At 38.0% G+C, this 22,515-nt stretch overlaps 1 protein-coding gene across 1 annotated transcript in view; it reads left to right on the top strand.

Annotated features, from left to right (window-relative positions):
• The window catches only part of Mcf2 (MCF.2 cell line derived transforming sequence), a 108,747-nt gene extending 86,697 nt beyond the window's left edge, over positions 1-22,050 (top strand). Inside the window, exons 20-28 of the mRNA XM_042054367.1 lie at positions 2,741-2,833; positions 3,782-3,907; positions 6,342-6,563; positions 10,595-10,687; positions 12,761-12,839; positions 14,288-14,351; positions 16,098-16,216; positions 19,600-19,709; positions 21,934-22,050. Coding sequence (XP_041910301.1) covers positions 2,741-2,833; positions 3,782-3,907; positions 6,342-6,563; positions 10,595-10,687; positions 12,761-12,839; positions 14,288-14,351; positions 16,098-16,216; positions 19,600-19,709; positions 21,934-22,050 — 1,023 coding nt within the window. The remainder of the gene's footprint in view (positions 1-2,740; positions 2,834-3,781; positions 3,908-6,341; positions 6,564-10,594; positions 10,688-12,760; positions 12,840-14,287; positions 14,352-16,097; positions 16,217-19,599; positions 19,710-21,933) is intronic.
• Positions 22,051-22,515: the final 465 nt, after the last annotated feature.

Here is a 22,515-nt window from a genome sequence, read left to right as displayed (position 1 = left end):
GACTTACTGATTTTTCCTAATCCATTCAACTAACATTTAGCTATTAATCGGATTTCTGTTTTAGTGGGTTAACCTATTCTGAGAATTTCATATAAGCAAAAGCATACACTTTATGGCGTTTTTAATGTGGCTTCTTAACACAGTGTTTCTCACCCTTCCCAGTGCTGTGATCCTTTATACAGTTCCTCATGGTGTGATGACCTCCAACCATAAACTTATTTTTGTTGCTACTTTATAACTATAATTTTGCTACTATTATGAGTTGTAATGTAAAATATCTGATATTCAGGATACAACGGGGTCGTGACCCACAGGTTGGGAATCACTTATTTTACATAATATTTTTGAGCTTCATACCATTGTATATAGTAGTACTTTATTCTTTTTCTGCTTGAATATTTTGCTGAATAGATAGATCATAGTTGATTCATATGGTCATTAGTTGATGGGCATTTGACTTGTTTCTGTCTTTTGTTTAACATAGTTATTATGTAATATTTTACACATTTTATTACTTTATAATGTATGTCTGTTTTTCCTGGATGCATGTTTGTGTACCAGGTAGTTCCCTCAAAGGCTAGAAGAGGGTTTCTTATTCTTTAGGACTGGAATTAGAAGTGGTTGTGAACCACCATATCTATATATCTAACAACTTTGAAACTCACGTCCTTTTCCTCAAGCATAGTAGCAGCCAATTATGTTGTTATTGAATAGCAGTCTTGGAAAATCTAAGCAGTGGAAGAGAGAGTAAAAAGATAGATATATTAGCAAAGTCCCCCCATCTCTCTTGAGCACACCAAAGGAAAACAACCAGAGACAAGCAATCCAAGACTGAGGACCATTCTCAATAAACTCAGAAACTTTGAATCAGAATTTCACATACTTGTCTCTAATGTAACCAGACAGACAACACAAAAAATTTAAGCAATTTTTTTTCTTCTGGCTATACACCTAGGAATAAAATGGGCCATATGGAAACTCTATATTTAATGTAGAACAGGATCTTACCATGTAGCCCTAACTAGCCTGGAATGCATTATATAGACCAGCTCAGCCTTGAACTCACAGAGATACATCGACTCCATCATGCTTGCTTATGTTTAATGGCTAGCTGTTGGACCGTTTTCCGTAATGACTTCAGTTTTCCATTACTACTAGAGTGGATGAGTTCTGATCGGCCCATATCCTCACCAACAGTTGTTGGTATCGATTTCATAAATATTTTGAACTTTTCTCTTTCTGAGTTATGGGTATTTCTTTGAGAAGGGCTTGGGGCATTCTCTAACATAAAATCTGAACTGTTTTTGGCAAACAGTTCTCTCAACTTGTAATCAGATACCATGTGTGAATTGACTTTTAGTTTTTACGTTTTGCAAATATTTTCTCACTCTTCAATTATATTTTTGTCTTGAAAAATATATTTCATCTTTCTAATTGGGTTTTATGAAGGAGAACAAAGTGGCTTGTATCAGACTATTTAATTAATATTTAATTAATATTTAATTGTTGATTGTTTATTCTTATTTGAATTAGATTATATGCAGAATTTTTTTCACATTTAGTGGAAGGCCCTGTATCTTATTCAGGTATATCCTCTTTCCAGTCCTTTTGTGTTGTGTACTTTCCATATGCACATTCATCCTAACTACCCCCATTTCTATTAACTATGGTCCCTACACTGTTCCCAGGACCCAATGTCATAGCCCCTATATTTATAGTGGCAGCAAGCCAGTTACTGAATGAAATACAGCACCAGTTGATGAAGTCTGTATTTTTCTTGTGATCTTAAAAAATATTCTGTTCTCATACCCAGTCAGATTTATATTTAGCACAACCTATTTCTTTTCTGGGCCTTTGCCTGTAGAGCTGGTCTTTTGTTAATTTTCTTGGGCAGATTGAAGAATGTTTTAATCATTCTAACCTATTGTTATTTCCTGCTTTCTCAAATTTTATGCAGTTTATACCGATGTGAACTTAAACATGGCAATCTTTTAGACTTTGAAATGCTGTAAATTTCTACCTTCCAAATCCATCCATCCATCCATCCATCCATCCATCCATCCATCCATCCATCCATCCATCCTTTCATTCCCTTACTCCCCTCCCTCCTTTGTGATTTTCCTGATACATGTTCCTTAAGATGTAAGAAAGATTTAGGTCTGGGGTCTAATCAATGAGCACTTGGCATTCGACATTTTCAGGAACATGTATTTTTATTCGTTAAAATTGTTTAAAGATTTATTTTTATATGAGTATTTTGCCAGTATACGCACACACGCAAGTGCGCGCGTGCACACCCCCCCCCCCATGTATTGGATTCCTTAGAACTAGCTTATGAATGATTGTGAATCACTGTGTGGGTACGGGTGTAGGGAACTGAACCTTGGTCTTCCGGAAGAGCAGCAAGTGCTTTTACTTCTGACCTATCTCTCCAGCCTTGGTATATGTCTTTTAAAAATAAATTACTTTAAAAATAAGCTTACAAAGTAAACATTCTATATGGAATTTTCATACATATTTTGCTTGTCACTTGTACCCATCTACATTTCTTAATTTAACATTTATTGATTATCTTTTTTTGAGACAGAGTCTCTACTGTGCAGTTTTGGCTGACCTGGAGCTTGCTATGTAGACCAGGCTAGCCTCAAACTCGCAGAGATCTGCCTGCCTTTGGCTCCAGAGTGCTGGGATTAAAGGTGTCTAATACTGTACCCAGCTGATCATTATCTTTTAATGACAGGAATGTCAAAGAAAATTGAAACACCGACTTGGGCTGGATTCCTATTTGCTCAAACCAGTGCAGCGAATCACTAAGTATCAGTTGCTTTTAAAGGTAATTACATGAAGCATTTGCTTGTTTCTTTACTTTAAAAATTATTTTATGTGTATGAGTACTTTGTTTACATGTCTGTATGTGTAGCATGTGTCTGCCTGGTACCCATGGAGGTCAGAAGATGGCATCAGAGTTACAGAACCCAGGTCCTCTGCAGGAGCAGTCAGTGCTTTTAATCAGTGAGCCATCTCTTTAGACCCTACTTAACATTATTTTTGGAACCAAATCTAGTAGTCACCTGAAAGGAAGTGATTGACTAGGAAGCACTAGCAATAGGTTGAAGAAGATGAACTTTAGGTATAAGTTTTTTTGCATTGTGATTTTTCATGGTGATATACAAATGGCAGTCACAAGGTGATTAAGCTATGAGTATAAGGAGATCTTCATCCTCCATATAAGTTCTATCTATATTTAAGCATAATATTTTTTAAAAGAATTTTTATATTAAGGTCAAAATATATACTGATTCATTTTAAGATTATGTTTCTATTGGCCCTTTCAATGACAAATGCAAATGACACTACCCTAGTTTAATAGGAAAGGATTTGTAGAATATATGTTATGTACAAATCCAACATAGTTTCTTTTAAAATGTGTTTCATGATGCTATATGCATTATGAGTGACAAATTATTGTATGTAGAGGAGGAAATCTCATGTAATTGCTTTGAAAACTAATCTCTGATGTGTTTTTATAACAATTGTTTTTTAGCTGTAAAAGCATTGAATGGATGCTCTTTGTTTTATACTCTTTAATTATTATTTTACTTCTCCAATTTTGACATTGTTATTAAATATGTTAATGTGACAGACAATATGAAAGAAATTACTCTAAAAATGACATTATCTTTGGATTACTGCTCAAAAGCATATTAGCTTCAAATTATTAATTTTTCCAGCAGTTTTAATATGTGACTAATATTGTTAAATTCTTGACTTCTACTCATAGGAGCTCTTAAAGTACAGCAAAGAAGGTGAAGGAACAACTCAGTTAAAGGAGGCACTTGATACAATGCTGGACTTACTGAAGTCAGTGAATGACTCCATGCATCAGATTGCAATCAATGGCTATATTGTAAGTAAACTTTAATGATTGTTGGAGTTTTAGGGGGTAGACTTATCAGAATCCCATTTTATCTTTTAGATTCAATTGGAAAATAACATAGGAGGCAGACAAATGGAAATAAAAGTATAAGCATTATTATTGATAAGCTAAGTGGAGGATTGGGTGCAGATCAGCAGCCAAATGGAATTTGATGACATTTTCCTGGTCTGTAGCAGCCTGCCTTCAAGTCTGAAACTTGAGTCAGTTAAGCAGACACACTGTCCCAGAACTGATACTTTCCCTAGTCTGAAGTAGATATGAATAAAAAGGCTCAACTCTTTAGGGCTTGCCACCTTTCCCCAGAACTGCTCCATCCAGAGGGTGGTAATTCATCATGTACCAATCAGGAGTGAGGAAGAGATATGATAATTGCTCCAGCTGAAATAACTCCACATGGCAAATGCCAAGAAGCCAACAAAAGGAAGGTTCTTTTATGTGGCACCTTCAGAGCAATTTGAAATATATGTTAGACATGGTGTGTTTCAAAGTAAAAAGTTCTGGTACAGTGAACGGTTTCAAAACTTTAAAAAGATTTTACCTCTATTGATTCTTTGTGGATTTCACATCATTCTGATCCCACTTCTCTCCCTGTGCCCTTGAGTCATCCCTCTGCCCTTGTAATCTACCCCCCAAACAAAATGAAATTTAAAAGAAAAACCAAACAAATCAAAGAAACAAAACAAAAATAAAAATAGCAACAACAAAAGAAGCTGAGTGTGGCCCGTTGAGTCACACAGTGTGCCCTTTAGTCCGTTCATCTTTACTTGTGAGTGTTCGTTGCTATGAGTCATTGGTCTGGCTAGAGGCCTCTGGCTTCTGCTACACCACTGGTAATGGCTTTCATGGGGGCTCTTCTTAGGTGTAGTGAGGAGCTACGGGTTGCATTCCCGCCCGGCTCCTAGCCGCCTGTCTAGCTTATGCCCCGAAATAATTAGACAGAAACTGTATTCTTTTAAACACTGCCTGGCTCATTAGTTTCAGCCTCTTACTCACATCTTGACTAACCCATATCTAATAATCTGTGTAACACCACAAGTGGTGTCTTACCACGAAAGATTCTAGGGTATGTCCATCTTGGGCAGGAGCTTCATTGCATCTGGCATCTCTCTGAGGAGAGGCACAGCAGTCTGCCTAACTTAGGAGAGGTGTGGCATCTTACTGATCCTTCTACCTCACTTCCTCTTCCTGTTCTGTCTACTCCACCCACCTAAGGGGCAGTCTATCAAATGGGCCAGGCAGTTTCTTTATTAGCCAATGAAATCAACTCAAACAGAAGACTCTCCCACATCACTTAGGTATCCTGCTGTTGTCCTGTGTGTAGGGATCCTGCTGTTTTGGATTCGTAGGTTCATCCCTTTTACATGCTCCAACAGTTCATAGATTTGGTGGTTGCTGGGGTGGGTCAACTCATAGCCCTGGTTCTGGGCCTGCCTGGGTGATGGCTGGAGTGGTCAGTCCGCTAGCTTTCCTTCATCATCGCTACCAGAGCAAGCCCTCCAGCTCTGCCTCGGTTAGCTTACCTAAGACAGCCTACAATAAGGAACCAGGTCAGTTCTTGCTATGAGACTTTCAGATCCAGGTCCTCACACTCACACCATCAGGCCAACTCTAATCCCTGGGGAGGTACAGAGTTCTCTTTCCTGATTGACATAGGGGGCAGATGGAGGTTCTTTATCTCATAATGTTTTGTCAAGACATTTAAAAAAATTTTTTACCTTACAAGTTCTTTGTGTATGTGTTATGGCTCCTGGTTTTGTGTTTTTATGGGATTCCTGTGTGTACAAACATGCATGACTCTGCATCTACATGTGTTTCTTGTGTTTTTCCCTTTGGTTCTTTTTCTCCTGTTTGTTTCGTCCTATTCCAGCTTGTTTATTGTATTTTAGTTCATTTTATTTTATTATTGGTTTGTTTTCTAAGGAGTGACAGCAAGGGTGTGAATCTGGCTGAGAGGGAAGGTGGGGGAGGACCTAAGAGGAATTTGGGGAGTGGTAACTGTAATCGAATATATTGTATGAAAAAATCTATTTTCAATAAAAGAAAATAAAGGACAAAAAAATTCATGCCACAATTCTGCCATCTTGGCCATTGTTGTGTCTCACCTGGTTCACTGCTGGTTAATGATAACTGACTACCCACCTAGCATCCTGCATATTACCTTCTAGTACTATGAAAGCCTGTAAGGGGTAAACCATGCAGGGCAGTATGAGATTGATTTATTCATTTCTGTGACCAAATGTGACGAGTCCTCAACAATAAAGTCTTATGTAACGATCTGAAAGATATAAAGCAGGCAAAACATGCTTCAGAGTACTAGTAGGTCAAGCTAAACACTACAATGTCAGTGTCTGACACATGCATATAGCTCTGCCTTCTCTGAATTGGTTTTGATTTTTCATTCTAGGGGAATCTGAATGAGCTGGGCAAGATGATTCTGCAAGGTGCATTCAGTGTTTGGCTGGGGCACCGAAAAGGTGCTACAAAAATGAAGGATTTTGCAAGATTCAAGCCCATGCAGAGACACCTTTTCTTGTATGAAAAAGCTGTTATGTTTTGTAAGAGGCGTGTTGAATCTGGAGAAGGCGCTGATAGATACCCATCGTACAGTTTTAAGCACTGTCTAAAAGTAAGAAAACTCACATTGTGTGATACAATATTATCTTATATGTATTCCGCCTTGAATACTCTTTCACTTAAGTAGGTTTTATACTTTAGTTACACATCCCTCTGTTTAAAAGAATAAACAAAACAATGCATGTGTGTTCACGCGTGAGCTCAGACACGTATATGCTACAGGTCAACTTTGGAGGTCATAGGACATTTCAGATGTTGGTCCTCTCCTTCTACCTTGTTTGAAGCAAGGTGTCCTGTTGATCATTGCTTTGCACCCAGTCTTGCAATCCCAAGAGCTTCCAGGGGGGTCCCCTGTCTCCATCTCCTTTCTTGCCATGGGAACACTAGGATTCCAAGCATGTACTACCACATCTAGCTGAACATGGGTTTGGGGAGTCTGAAATCAGGACAAGGGGTTGGGTCCATGTGTAGAGCTTTGATTCAACTCCCCATCACTGTCGTCTCAGATGTTCTTCAAGGTGCCCTTTCTGCTCCGGCTCACCTGTGAGCACTCTTCCAATGGTCCTGGATAAAATTCTTGGTCTCATTACCAAGAAGCTTTTGTTATAGGAGAAACAAGAAGCAAAGGGTTCCCCTCTCCTCACTGCGGTTTAAAAATGGAGAACTCTTGTGCTTAGCGTATTCCTACCCTCCTGTCTTTGTTCCTCCTCCATTCCTTAGCTCCATGCTTTCTGATTACCCAAAGCTACCCACAGCTGGACCTTTCTAATATATGTATTCTGTGCTATTCTTTGAAACTATTTTATTCTCTCTCGAACCCGAAGTGCCACTGTATATTAGTCTTGTGTTAAAATTAGGACACGGTTGTTTGTGAAAGTCATTAGAGGCCCGGGAGCACTTCTAATCCATCTGAGGCTCTCGTTGGCAAATTTGGTTATTTCAAACCTAATGAATTTCATTTTTCAAGTTTAAATTCTAAAAGCAACAGATTTGTTTATAGAATGATTGGAAGATAGAACGTTCTTACCTTCAATTCTCTAGTCACGGTCCTTTGAATCATTTTCCCTTAGTTTTCTTTCTCAGCTGGCTTTTCCAGTAGAGTTGAGGGCTGATGGAAATTTAGCAATGATTATGTGGCTGGACCTGTCAAGGGCTTGAGGACATAGTTTAAGGAGGCTACCTGATAAGCAGTGCCTACCTACTTTTGTTTTTCCTCAGATTGGTCAGCTGCCTCTAGCTGTATCTAGCAAAATTCCTACCTAGAACCACCTCCCTGAATGTTTCCCATTGTCTGTTTTGTATTCAATTTTGAATCCACAGTAGCTCTACAGATTCTTCAAAACTCCAATCATCTTTATCACAAGTACTCAGTTACTCTTTTAATATAGTCTACCTCTAAGTCTACATATCTGACGTACTTATGACTTTAATAAACATCAATTGAGAACCAAGACATTGTGATGTCTTTGTGACGGGTTTTAAATCTTGTCATCTGTATGTGTACTCCTTGAAAAGGTACTTCACCTTTGTAGGCATGTTTTACATAAACCAATTTGATTCACATTCTGTTTGTGAGGTAATCTAGTGACTACTTACTGCAGGATTTCTTATTTGCATTGATTTCCTATTTTATTTTAAATTTGATACAATGATAGACATGTCAACAACAGAGTGTTTCTGAAGTTAATTAAAGTAGAGAAGGACTAATGAGGTAATGAAGCCAGAAGGGTTACAATAGTTGCCATGGAAACCGAAGGAGGAATTGATGCAAGAAACATTTCAATGGAAGGCAGACATAAGGGCTTAGTGACTTACCAGATATAGAAAATAAATACTACTTGACATTTAAAAGAAGAAAATCTGTCTGGTTTTTTCTTTTGTTTTCTGATATAATTGTATCTTTAATTGAAAAGAACTAGTCAGTGGTGCTTGCAAAATTTTAGATAAAGATTCCTGGGAAAGGGGTAATGCTATAGACTAAGAAAGACGGAAGTTAGACTGTTTCTTAGGTCTCATTGTGCTTGCTTCTTCCAGCTGTTTCTCATGAGAGTCCATCATTACTGGTCAGTGTGCTGCTAAGCATAGCTGAACAACTTCTCTCCCCTGAAATGGATTTTTTTTTTGACTGCATAACAGCAAGCTGGAACCACACAGCCTGGTCATGTCTTTCTAATGACTATGTACTCTAATGCAAACACTTAACATTTATGGAAAAGCCATATGTCAGGTCACAGGTAACCAGATAGAGATGTCGCTTCCTCAGATCCATCAGACTGTGTACTTGCTTATTATCATCAACTGTTGTTTTAATTGAACACACAACAGTGCTAACTTTGTGTCAGATAAGAATGGTTTGATTTCCCAGGAAATCCCCACATGTATTTAAGTAATGATGTGTTATATATTTTAGCAATGGGAAATAGTAAAACAGTTGCCATTCAAATACAGAAAAGGATGGGAGGCAAAGCCATACATTCAAAGCTCATTATGAACGGGGGGAAGGGTAAAGAGCTTTGTCATTCAAGTATAAGGACTGGAGTTCAGATCACTAGGGCGTGTGGCTGCCTCTTGTAATCTCAGCTCTAGGGGATCTTCAAAGCAAGCTGGCTAGTTAATTAGCTGGATCAGATGAGCTCTGGGTTCAACAAGAGGCCCTGCATCAATAAAAAAAGTGGAGACCTATTGTGGAAGATGCCTGACATGAACCTCTGGCCTCCACACATGTATAAATGTACCCATGTACATGTGAACATGCATATCCACATGCACATACCTCCACAAAAAGTTATATGATCTGAACATACCATTTACTACTTATATCTCTATATCAACTCTATGAAATACATGATTTACCAATTTTATGGTAGAAATAATGGAATTTGAGAAAAATTCAGCACCTTACACTAAGACACATAGCTGATGAATGTTAGTGATGGATGGAGGTCCAGTCTGTCCTTCTTTGACTCGTAAGTCTGTTTGTCTACTACCTGTCATCCCATTGAGACAGTTATATGATGAAACATAATTACTTTTGGAAAACATTAGGATCTAAGTAGACTTATATCGAAATATTCAAGCAGAGATAGAATAGAGTCGCCCAGGAAGGCTATATTTGGGAGCATTTGAAAGTCACTTTAGACTGTATTCAAAGTGGATGTCAGAGGCTGTTTAATTAACATAGCTAACTTGCATTTCTAAGTATAATTGTTTTCCTTTACTTTAATGCAGGAATCTCATGAGCACTACCCTTAATGTTTATTAGTTTTAATTTGGGTCATTTCAGGGGTTTGTAAGTGTAACGGAGTGTGATATTCCTGTAGACAATTAGGAAGGAATTGAAAGAAAAGAGGAAAGGCAGAGAACAACTTAAAGAGAATGTTACACAAGGGACTGAAGTTGTCCCCATGGAATTAGGCAAGGTTAGCAGCAAATGGTGAAAGACAATTTTGCAAAGCACAAACCAGGGTGAGAAGAAAGTGGTGGGAAGGAAGAAATACTTTATACAACACAAGTTTTACTGCCCTGAGAAGGTTCTCATTCAAGTTAGGTATTTTCTTTGCTGTAGAGGCTGAGGGATTGGTGGAAATTCAAAAACCTCTGTGAACTTGGCTGGTCCTTCCCTAACCCATAAATTTGCTACTTATAAGTCATAGGGAATAAACTTGTCAGATCAAATCGATCTGGTCAATAATTACTTAAAAAAACATTGAAATTAATCAATTTCAAGTGGCTTTTCCCATTGATGTTTAATAACATACATCTGACAAAATTCTGTTTTACTACTGTATAGTTAATTTCCAGACGAATTCAACCTTTGATAGGCAACCTGGATATTCAGATGTATGCCATTTATATCAACCACTGGAATGGAACGTGGTATCTGAACTCTGAGTGCATATTTCCACAAAAAACACTTAAGTCATCATGCCTATGGCTATACTTCCCTTTTTCTGCTCATTGAAAATAAAATGTGTATTTTGCTTACGTGAGACATTCTGTTCCCATAGATTATGACAGAGCATGATGAATGCAATTCCATATTTGTAATCATCAAATGATCAGGAACAATTTGATTTGTTGTAGATGGAAGAAGTTGGAATCACAGAACACGTAAAAGGCGATAACCGCAAGTTTGAAATATGGTATGGTGAGAAGGAAGAAATTTACATTGTTCAGGTTGGTTATTCTATGGAAACCATAATCATCATTAAAATGACAAAATTTTTATTTTATTCATTTAATTTATTGACCCATCACCTTCAATTTGTATTATCTATATATTTCTGGGTGTGGAAGCATCCACTGGAGAATGTTAAACCTACCAGGAATCTCATTATATAGAAAACTGATTCTCTTTATCCCAGAAGCCAGGAATCATCTATTACTCTTCACTTAGTAGTGGGAGCTCTGAATCCCTTCCCAGCACTCTGCATTGGAATGTTGACTGACTTGGTCTTGTGAGGTCCTGGGCATCCATAGCTGCCGTGATTTCCTGAATGCAGTGGTCCCATCATGTCCAGAAGATACTGTTTTGCTTTGATCCTCCCAAACCTCGGGATCTTAATTTTTTTTTCTGTCCCTTTTCCTGTGGTGATTTCTGGGCCTCGTGTATGTGGGGTGGGATATAGAAGAGGCCATTTATGAATGAACATGCCATACTCAGTCTCTACACTTTAAACAGTTCTAAGCTTCTTTGTTGACCTTCAAACACTGCACAAATCAATGGTCTGATGAGCTTGGAGAGTTTTGCTCAGGTAGATATTCATTTAGAGGGCAGTTTGATATTTAACAAAATAATATTAGTATGTTCATATGTGGAGTTTATGATCTCCAGCCGCTCCTTCTACAGCTCCCCAACCAAGGTTCTTAACCAACTTTGGAATACTAGGCCTATGTTTTCTTTATTGGAGCAGACCTTAAATCCAATCAGGAAGCAGTTGGTTACCTTCATAACATTCATGCTAAGGATTTTAGGTGTGTGTGTGTGTGTGTGTGTGTGTGTGTGTGTGTGTGTGTGTGTGTCTGTCTGTCTGTCTGTCTGTGTCTCTGGGAATTTGTGCAGTGTTTTACAAAGCCAGTAGAGAGCAACAGATCCACTGGAGCTGGAGTTGAAGTTCATTGCTTGCTGTCCTGAATGGGTTCTGGGTATCAAGGTCTGGTCCTCTGCAATAACAGTGCATGTTATTAGCCACAGAGCCATCATCTCTCCAGCCCCAACATTAAGATAAAAAGACTGTTCAGTTTCCAACACTCATGATGGGTGGCTTATAACAATCTATGGGAATTTGACTCCTTCTGTGTTTCCATACGCATTGAAGGCATGTGGTGTGCTTAACATACATGCAGGAAAACCATCCATACATACTGAGTAAAAGTAAATAAATAGTTTAAAAATGATTTAAAAATCTGAGTTGGTAAAAAAATGTTGGTCACCTTTTATAAAATCTCATTCCTTTCAAGTTTGGCTGCTACCTTTTTTGCATCTATGAAGTTTCTACAGTTAGCGTTGAGTTTCCTTTGTCTTCAGCATTTAAAGACTTAAAGATATGACTGTTTGGATGTATTCCTTCTTTTGACAGAACATAATCAAGATCCTGGGCAGGTGTGCTCTGAGGCCCACCCTGTTTCAGGGAGGGGAGAAGACTCAAGACATTTCAAGATAGTGCTGTGCTATTTTCACTAAGTCTCTGTGTCACGACTTGTGGCTGACCCATATGTTATTAGCTGTTACAGATGTTCAGTTTTTTTCATTTTGTATTGATAGCAGTACATAAACCCTTCTTGGTTTGCTTTAAGTTATGAGTTGGTACCATATAACAGACTTACCTTATAAGCAATGGAGAGCATTTAGGGAATCCATCATATAAATATCAGTTTTTAAGATGATTATGTAATTAATTTTAACTGTGGAAATACTAGCGCTTGCTTTGTTTTTACCAAATTGAAACAAAATGGTGTGTGTGTGTGTGTGTGTGTGTGTGTGTGTAATCCTCCAGTGAAGCAAAAGTAGCTGAAAAGATCTCTATTTCCTCCAGTTGTTATACTCTTTAAGGCAATTTTAAAATGATTTTGATTATAATATATAATCAGATTGCTAGTGATCAGCCTCTTAAATGCTTTAAGAATTAAGAGGCTAGAATTTGAATCTGGTGTTTCATAGAGTGACTCATGTTTGATTACATTTTTTATTATTATAAAAGCATTCTTTTCAAAAGGAAACATACTTTTTCCTTCTGTTTTAATTTTTAGGCTCCAAATATTGATGTGAAGATGTTATGGTTAAAAGAAATAAGAAACATTTTGTTGAAGCAGCAAGAACGTTTGACTGGTAATTTCATTTTTTATTGAAAATAGATTTTTTCTCAAATAATATATCTTGATTATAATTTTGCCCCCCTCTACTCCTCCCAGTTCCTGTCTACCTCCTCTCCCATCTGGATCGATTCCCTTTGACTGGTAATTTCAGGCATCCATGCTTTATATGGAGAAGCACAATGACAACCCACTACCTTGGGTTTTGTGAAAAGTCTTCCTGGGAATGGGGCTGATAATTTGAAAATGAAGGGATTTATTAAACTACAATAAAAAAGTGACATTGAGATTCAGAAAGCTTTTTTAAAAACCCAACTGCTAATTTAAAGTCTAAGGTGAGCGTCGGTGCTTCAGAACCAGTTGAGATCAACAAAGTATCAAATTCTGGTCCTTCTTGGGAGGTGACAGTGAGTAGAACCTCACAGAACCAGTGTTCACAAAGGTTGGGATGAAGAATTGGTTACACTTTTGAACTTGTACTTACAAAATAGAGTCTCTGCTTGTGTGTATGATGTAGATGTACATACTTGTGTATGTGACTATAGGTGTGTGTGTGTGTGTGTGTGTGTGTGTTTGTGTATGCTCATAGGTGCATGTGCCACAGCGAGCATGTGGAGATCAGACCAGTTGCATTATACCTTGTTTGAGGCAGGCCCTTTTTTCATTGTTCACTGCTGTATAAGACAGGCTAACTAGCCCCGGAGCTTCTGGGAATTCTGACTTTACCTCCTATGAGTGCTGGGATTAAAGTTTGTAACTGGAGGTTCCTCTTCTGTCTGCCAGTTCCCAAATTACCACTCTGAGGCTTAATATTAATTACAAACTGTTTGGCCTATTAGCTCAGACTTATTATTAACTAGTTCTTACAACTTAAATTAACCCCATTTCTATTATTCTATATTTTACAACAAAGCTTGTAGCTTGTTACCTCACATCTTGCTTCCCTGGATACTCCCTGACTCTGCCCTTCATTTCTCTTTATCTTTGCTTGGATTTCCTGCCTGGCTCTATTCTGCCTGGCTGTTGGCCAAATCAGCTTCTTTATTAACCAATGGTAATAAAACATTCACAGCATACAGAAAGGCATCCCGCATCAACAGACATGTGCTATTGAGCCCTGTTTTTTTTTGTCAGTTTTAGATTCAAATGCAGGTCCTCATTCTTGTGTAGAAACTGCTTTGCCCACTGCATGTCACCCCAGCCCCTAGTTTGTATCCAAATACACAGCTTGGACTCTACAGATAACTTCAGATGGGCCTTCTTGTTTGTTGGTCATTTCAAATACCTGAAAATGGTGTGTGTGTGTGTGTGTGTGTGTGTGTGTGTGTGTGTGTGTGTGTGTGTATTTCCATCTCTCTATCTTTCTCTTTTCTCCCACCCTCTGTGGTGTATGTGAAAGTCATCCTTCAGAGAAGTAAGAAACAAGATTTATAAGTGACAGATAAGCTTTGTTTTATTGTTCAGCTATAAAACAGCTGGATCAGCCAAGAGAACTGGATGAACTTTCTCTTCAGCAGCAGAAAGCTGAGTAAGTGATCATTTCACTCAGAAATATAATTCTCTAAATTTATTTAGATTTATTTATTTCTCTTTATGTGTATTAATATTTTGCCTACATATACAAATGTGCACCACATGTTTGCCTGGTTCAGGGAAGTCAAAAGAGGTGTTGGACACTGAAGTTACAGACAGTTCCTAACCACTGTGTGGATGCTGGGAGCTGAACCTGGGTCCTCTGCAAGGGCCACAATTTTTCCCAATCACTGATCAATCTCTTCAGCTCCCAGACATTCCAAACAATGTAATTATAACAACTAGCCTTCTGTGATAGCAATAATTTATCAGATAATGTAACCACATATTGGAGCCATATATTGGAGTCACATAATGACCAACAGTCCCTATAAATTGCAAGGCTGTTTTTAAAACATTTAAGTACTTTGCACTTGTTCTTACAAAGAATTGCATTCAGATTGACGGTAAATGTAGTGGTTCTCATTCATGGCTTTCTCTTTGGGATACTTTTACTTTCAGTATGTTGGAGAAACAGTATGAGAACAACAGATAAAGGACTGGTTCACATTGTGTAGTCCCTTGATGAAGAACCCTTGGTGGTGGTTTAGATATTTGTTGTACATAGTTAAGACATAGATCTAGGTAATGAAGTTAGCCTGAAGTTCTTCAGGATGGTGGCAGTTGTACATGGCAGCTCAGCACTGCTGCTTTAAAACTCTATCTTAACATTCTGCCTTTAACAATCTTAAAAGCTGCACTCTTTGCATCTGAGTGTACAGAGATTTTCCATGCCATTTCCAAAGCCCCGACAGAGTTCACTGAGCTACACTAGTTGCATGGTACTAGAAACACTGAATTACTTACTACATATACTGTCTTTTCTCCTTTGTCAAACATATCTCCCAGAGGTCTCTAAAATCTGAGACAGCACATGAGTTTCATTGGGATTGACTCTGAAGGTCTTTTTCTGGCAGGGTTTGTAACGTTCAAACACAGAAGTGAAGCCTTTGTTGTATGAAGTAGTTGCTGTAACAGTAGCTGGTGAAAACGTCACAGTGTGAATCGGGATAAAATTTCTTCTACATATTTATATGTACCTTTCCTGACACATTGTAACTGGAAGTTTCTCGCCCATCCACCAGTTCCTGAATAACCACTCAGAGGTTTAATATTAATTGCAAACTGTTTGGCCTTTTAGCTTATACTTATTATTAACTAGTTCTTACAATTTAAATGAACTCGTTTCTATCATTCTATATTTTACCACAAAGCTCGTGGTTTATTGCTTCACATCTTGCTTTCCTGTCAGCTGTTGGCATCTCCCTGACTCCACCTTCTGTCTTCCCGTATCTGTTTGGATTTCCCGCTTAGCTATATTCTGCCCTGCCATAGGTCAAAGCGGCTTCTTTATTAACCAATGGTAATAAAACATATTTATAGCATGCAGAAGGGCATCCTACATCAACACATTGAGGTGAAAAGTCTTCAGAGCAATACAATTGTACACATACATGTCTTGGGTGTAGAAGAGAGCAATATTATCTTTGCATAAAAGGGGTGTGCTGGCTTGAATCCTAGGACTTTAAAGCTCTTGAAACTGTTTTATATTAACTATTATACAGACTTAAATAAGGGCACATCCGCTATTGAAATGGATTTTCAGCTTATTGTTAACACGTAATATCAAGATAGAAAATTTTAAGTTTTGCTATTCTTAGAATATGCAAAAGCTTACCTATTTTTATAGTGGCTTTTTCAGAAAGCAAGAGGATGCTCTTCTAAATGCTGTGGAAGTGGAAACAGAGGTAGAACAAGCCAGTGGCATGGTGGAGGTCAGGGAGGCAGTTGTGCCAGTTCAAGCACAAGTAAATTGCGCAGGTATGTGTCTTGGTTATCTGAAGAAAAGATTCAATAACTATGTGAGTTTTAACTTCTGTTGCTAATGTGCAAAGAATCTAGTCATGTGTTATTTTTGTATAAAGAAAAGAGAGTTAGCCTGTTGTAGAAGACTTTCATTTCTTGCACACAAAAACCACTCTGATGGAAACTATAGAGCACTGTTTGTCAAAGTGTGATCCTTAGACCAGTAGCATTAATATCACCTGGGAACTTGTTTTATAGAAGAAGGTTTTATTGGCTCTTTCTACTTCAGATCTTCTGAAGCAGAAACTTTGGGTGTGAAGCCCAGCTACCCGAATTTTGAGCAACTTTCTATATAATGCTCATCTGTGTTCACGTTTGAGAACTCTTGCAATAGAGGACAGGAATGAATGCAACACAGATATTGCCTTCAGTGGATATACTATATATTTACCATTGGTTTTGTGACTAGAGCTGGAGAATTTGTTTTCTTGTGAGAATTGTGTTATTTGAAATGATTGTACATAATACATTTGATCATCTAATCAGTGCATCAGGAATTTTGTAGAGTTGCATCTGAAGTCTAGTTAAAATACACACAGTTGCCATCTTTACAATGCTAGGAAGGTAGATAATTCAGTAAGCGATTAAAATGGAATGTGGTTTGTATCATAATAGGGAGGTATAAGGTGCTATACAAGCATACAAGATTCCCTAAATAGCTTTGGAAACAATAGCATAGACTCCCTGAGAAATGCCAAATACTCAGGACTTAATATAGTAGTCCTCAATCCTACTAGTTGAGGAGGAAAAAAGTAATGATGACCATGTTCAGTTTTTAGTTATCCATTTAGAGGTTGTTTCCTTTAGATCATTATGTTGTGACTCCCAGCCCCAGCAACAAAGAGAGAACCTGGTATCAAATGCCTTCATTTGACAGATATGGAAACCACATCAGAGAAGGTCACATAATATTTCCAAGGTGACATGAACAGTTGATTGTGGCTGAGATGAGAGTCTGTAAATGTGTGACTTAGATTTTGTCTTAGTTTCTTTTCTGGTGCTGTAGGAGCATACCCTGAGAAAACCAATTGAGGGGGCTTGTTTATTACAGTGTACAGTTCTTGGTTACAGTCTATCAGAGCAGGGAAGTCACAGCTGTAGGAGCCCGAAGCAGCTTCACATTCACAGTTATAAAGCAAAGAGAAATAAATGTATTCATGCTGCTTGCTTGCATTAATTGTTTCCTTAGATAGTTTTCTTTATGCTTATAAAGTAATGATGCTGCCTACTTTCAGGCTAGGTCTTACTATATCAATTAAAATCACCCCCACAGGCTTGTCTCTGGACAGAGGCTTCTCTCCCACCAGGTCACACATCTATTTAATCCTAAATAAACAAATAGAGGCCTACATTAATCATAAACTGATCGGTCTATTAGCTCAGGCTCCTTATAACTCTTATAACTTATATTAGCCCATAATTCTTGTCTGTGTTAGCCATGTGGCTTGGTACCATTCATCAGCGAGACATTCTCATCTTGCTTCCTCTGTGTCTTGGTGACAACTGCAGACTGACTCTTTCCTCTTCCCAGAATTCTCTTGTTCTCGTTGTCTCACCTCTACTTTCTGCATGGCTACTGGCCAATCAGTGTTTATTTAAAATACAAATGCCAGGGTACAGACCATTGCCCCACAGCACTTCCCACAGCCTCACAGAATTTTCCAGTCAGGACTTGGCCATAATCTTAAATTTTCTTTAGGTCCCCATAAGATTATCAGTGCCTCCAATCAGCAGGAAGTATCCTGGAAAACTACACCCACATTCCTGCAAAATGGATTATAGATATTTATTTTGTTTATTGTGTAGGTTACAAGATGTTATGAATAATGGTCTGGACAAAAAGATAGAAAAGGATATTTGGGCTGGGCGGTGGTGGCGCATGCCTTTAATCCCAGATCTCGGGAGGCAGAGGCAGGCAGATCTCTGTGAGTTCGAGACCAGCCTGGTCTACAAGAGCTAGTTCCAGGACAGGCTCCAAAGCCACAGAGAAACCCTGTCTCGAAAAACCAAAAAAAAAAAAAAAATAATAAAAAGAAAAGGATATTTGATTCAGAGCTCTTGTTTAAAAGAAGTGGGGGGACATGCTGTGGGACAATGGTCTGTACCCTGTCACTTGTATTTTAAATAAATGCTGATTTGCCAGTAGCCAGGCAGGAAGTAGAGGCAGGGGAATGAGAACAGGAGAATTCTGGGAAGAGGAAAGGTTCAGTCTACAGTCATCACCCAGACAGAGAGGAAACAAGATGAGAATCCCTCACTGACAAAGGTGCCAAGCCATGTGGTTAACACAGACAAGAATAATGGGTTAATATAAGATGTAAGAATTAGTTAATAAGAGCCTGAGATATGAGGCCAATCAGTTTATGATTAATGTAGACCTATGTGTGTTTTCTTTGGGACTGAACGGCTGCAAGATTGGGTAGGACAGAAACCTCAGTCAACACTTGTCCACAGGCCAACATCATCTAGCCAATCCCTCACTGAGATCGTCTTCTCCTGTGATCCCAGGTTGTGTCAAATTGACAGTTTCAACTATCACAGATTACTTCATCTCAAGCAGTTCAAGTCTAAAGGAAAAATAAAGGAAGGAAGGAAGAAATAAAGGGAGGAAGAAATAAACCTCATACCTCCTACCTTTCACCTCATTGTTTTGGCAAGGGGATACATGGTCTTAATATGTAGTACAGGCTGGCCTGGAACCTACCAGGCTAGCCTTGGACTTGTAGAGATCTACCTGCCTCTGCCTTCTGCATGCTGAGATCAAAGGTGTGCACACCTGGCTACATGCAGGCTCTTACAAGTCATAGGATATGTAATGTATGATCTCTACTTACTAAGAGAGGATCCAAGACATAATAATAGCAACACCAGGTGGAATCTAACAAGCACTATTTGAATTGGATAAATACAAATATTATAGAAAGAACATTCAGAACCATTTTTTTGTGTGTGTGGAGGTAAGAAAGACAATATACTTTGAAAATGTTTAGCATTATTTTTCTTGTTGTTTTTTTTTTTTTTTGTTTTGTTTTGTTTTTGAGACAGGGTATCTCTGTGTGTAGCTCTGACTGTCCTGGAACTTGCTTCATAGACCAGGCTGGTCTTGAACTAACAAAGATCCACCTACCTCTGCCTCCCAATTTGGGATTAGAGGCATGCGTTACCACCACCTGGCTTAACATTACTTTTAATAATGTCCATCAACCTCAACTTCAAACCATTCTGAAATTTTGAAGAAGTATATTGTAGTCCAAATCCTTTCTGAAATGTCAAATTAAAAAAAATATTCCAACCTCAGATCTTTTAAGTAACTGATATACCTGTCATTTTTCTTGTAGCTTGGACTCAGGTGTCACCATCTGCAGAAGGTCTTGGAGCATCTGCGGAATGTTCAACCAACTATTTCTACCCTAGTTACAATGACAATGAAGAAGATCGGCCACAAATGGTTAGTATGATATACTACATCAAAATTACAGAGGCATTTTACTGATGAAACAGATAAGGCACATAAAGAACAACTTTTTGTCAGAATCCTTGAGGATTATTGAGTATATTCTATATCTAAATGAAATGATTTGAGGTGAGTCCTATAAAGATTCACTAACCACTTCTCTTTATGTAGAATATATCTCAGTTACACACAGGACACTACTGGAGTTAAATAATTAGTTTCCAGATGTCTACAGATATATCAGTATGATTGTTATTTTTATTTTTTTTTTTCACTCTGGAGCTCTCTGTGGTAGCCTAGACTGGCCTCCTGCCTTAGGTTGTCAAGTGCTAGGATTATACATGTGTGATTTCATGACCCTCTCAATTTTAGATTTTTTAAAAAAGTAAGGTGTTTATTTCATTACACCTTTCTGTGCATATGGAATTTTCTTTTAAGCTTAATATTTGAAATTATAAATTCAGAAGAAGCTAACAAAAATACTACTGAAATGTCTGTGTTCCCTCTACCTAGTTATCTTCTGTAATTAGAGGATGATACCAAATCTTAGGAATTGACATTTGTGCTAGCTTTACTCAGATGTCAACAGTTTTCCATGTACTTTTGTATGTCTGTATATGTATTGTCATGTAATTTTGTTCAGAGCTGTGTTTTTTACTTAAGTATGAGGGATATACACAGATGTAATGAAGTTTCAAATATACTTTAGAAATTACTTTACACAACAATTTCTCAATATTAACAGTATTAGTGTGAGAAAGACTAAACTTTTTTTTTTTTTTTTTTTTTTTTTTTTTTTTTTTTTTTTTTTTTTTTTTTTTTTTGGTTTTTCGAGACAGGGTTTCTCTGTGGTTTTGGAGCCTGTCCTGGAACTCAAGACTAAACTTTTTAAGTTATAATACAGGAAGAAATTAAGGGCTAGCAAGAAATTTGTCATAATTGTCTATATTTGCAGTGCTCATATTTTGAATGATCGAATGCTTTATGTTCTTAAAATATTGAGAACTTCAATCTTTAAGTGACTGGAGAGATGGCTTAGCAGCTGAGAACAGTGGCTTCTCTTCTGGAGGACGTGGGTTTGATGGCCAACACTCATGTGGCAGCTCACAACCATCTGTAACTCCAATTCTAGGGGATTGTATGCCCTCTTCTGGCTTTCAAGGGCCACAGGCATATATAATACACATGCATCTTTTTTTTACACATGCATCTTTTAAAGAAGGACTTTTATTTTCTTATGCAACCTTTATCTGTTGAAAATATATTTTATTATATATTAAAATGAGAAATAACAAAGATTTAAATTAAGAAATCTATTGTAATTTTGAGTAAATATCATTTTTATTATAAAGTGACTTTCTCTTTTTTCTTTTTGACATGGTTTCTCTGTGTGACACCCCATGGCTGTCCTAGAACTCATTCTGTAGACCACGCTGAGCTGGAATTCACAGAGATCCACCTGCCTTTGCCCCCCGAGTTCTGGGATGAAAGGCATGCACCACCACCACTTGGCTGACTTTTTTTTTTTTGGCTGACTTTTTTTTAAGTTAGAAAATAGTGAGAAATGAAGCACTCTTTTAAATATCTTTAACATCTGGTTTATTTAAAGTCATCCTTAGCTGGGCCTGGTGGCACATACTTTTAATCCCAGAACTCTGGAGGGAAGAGCAGGTAGTAGATCTCTGAGTTCAGAGCCTGCCTGGTCTACAAAGTTAAGTTCCAGGATAGCCAGGACTACACAGAGAGACCCTGTGTCAACAAAACAAAACAATAAAAAAGACATCCTGATTCTCATGTAGTTTTGAATCCAATTTTTTCTACTATCATAGATCAAATAAACTGTGCAAAACTCCTGCATACTTTTGAGAATGAGAGTACAAGAGGCAAGTAATATCCTTATGTAAACATGACCTTCCAGACCTATCGAATGGCTCTCAGAAACAAACCCTAAATGGTTTACTTCCTGTAATTTGCAACCTACAGGTTTATATCAATTATAGTAATAAGTGAAACTTCCTTAGTTTATATCATTGGTGGATGAATTAGATTGGATTAGTTGGTCAGGTATGAGCAATCAGAGGAAGCCATTTGGTATTTGAACACTGCCTGTGTGTGTCTAGAAGGCTTGTCAGAACCAGGCCTTATAGCATTATTTATCCAGTTTTGGAGTCAGAAAATAAAAGTGAGTTTGCAAAATTGACTAATGCTTTCATCACAGGTGTCGGGAATTCAGGAAAAGCTATTAGAGTTCCTCTTTGAATACCTTCCTGAGTCATGCTACCCAGGAAACATACACAAGAGCAATGCAGTGCAGTCCACAACGCCTGCACTGTAGTGAGGGGCTGCGGGCAGGCCTGCTTTTCATCCTGCCCGGCTCCCGGCCACCTGCTAGCTTATGCCCCGAAATAACAACACACAAATTGTATTCTTTTAAATACTGTCTGGCCCATTAATTTCAGCCTCTTTCTCACATCTTGACTAACCCATATCTAATAATCTGTGTAATACCACAAATGGTATCTTACCGGGAAAGATCCAGCACATCTGACCTGGCGGCTGGCTTCATCCCAACTCTCTCCCTGAGCAGAGGCATGGCAGTCTGTCTAACTCAGGAGAGGCGTGGCATCTTACTGAGCCATCTACCTCACTTCCTTCTTCCTGTTCTGTCTACTCCACCCACCTAAGGGCCAGTCTATCAGATGGGCCAGGCAGTTTCTTTATTAATTATCCAATGAAATCATCAGATAGATAGAAGACATACCTACATCATTTCCCCTTTTTCTGTTTAAACAAAAAAGAA

Source organism: Arvicola amphibius, chromosome X, assembly GCF_903992535.2.
Source record: "Arvicola amphibius chromosome X, mArvAmp1.2, whole genome shotgun sequence".
NCBI classification, from domain to species: domain Eukaryota; kingdom Metazoa; phylum Chordata; class Mammalia; order Rodentia; family Cricetidae; genus Arvicola; species Arvicola amphibius.
Note: the sequence above shows the minus strand (reverse complement) of the source record. Positions and strands in the feature narration are given on the sequence as shown.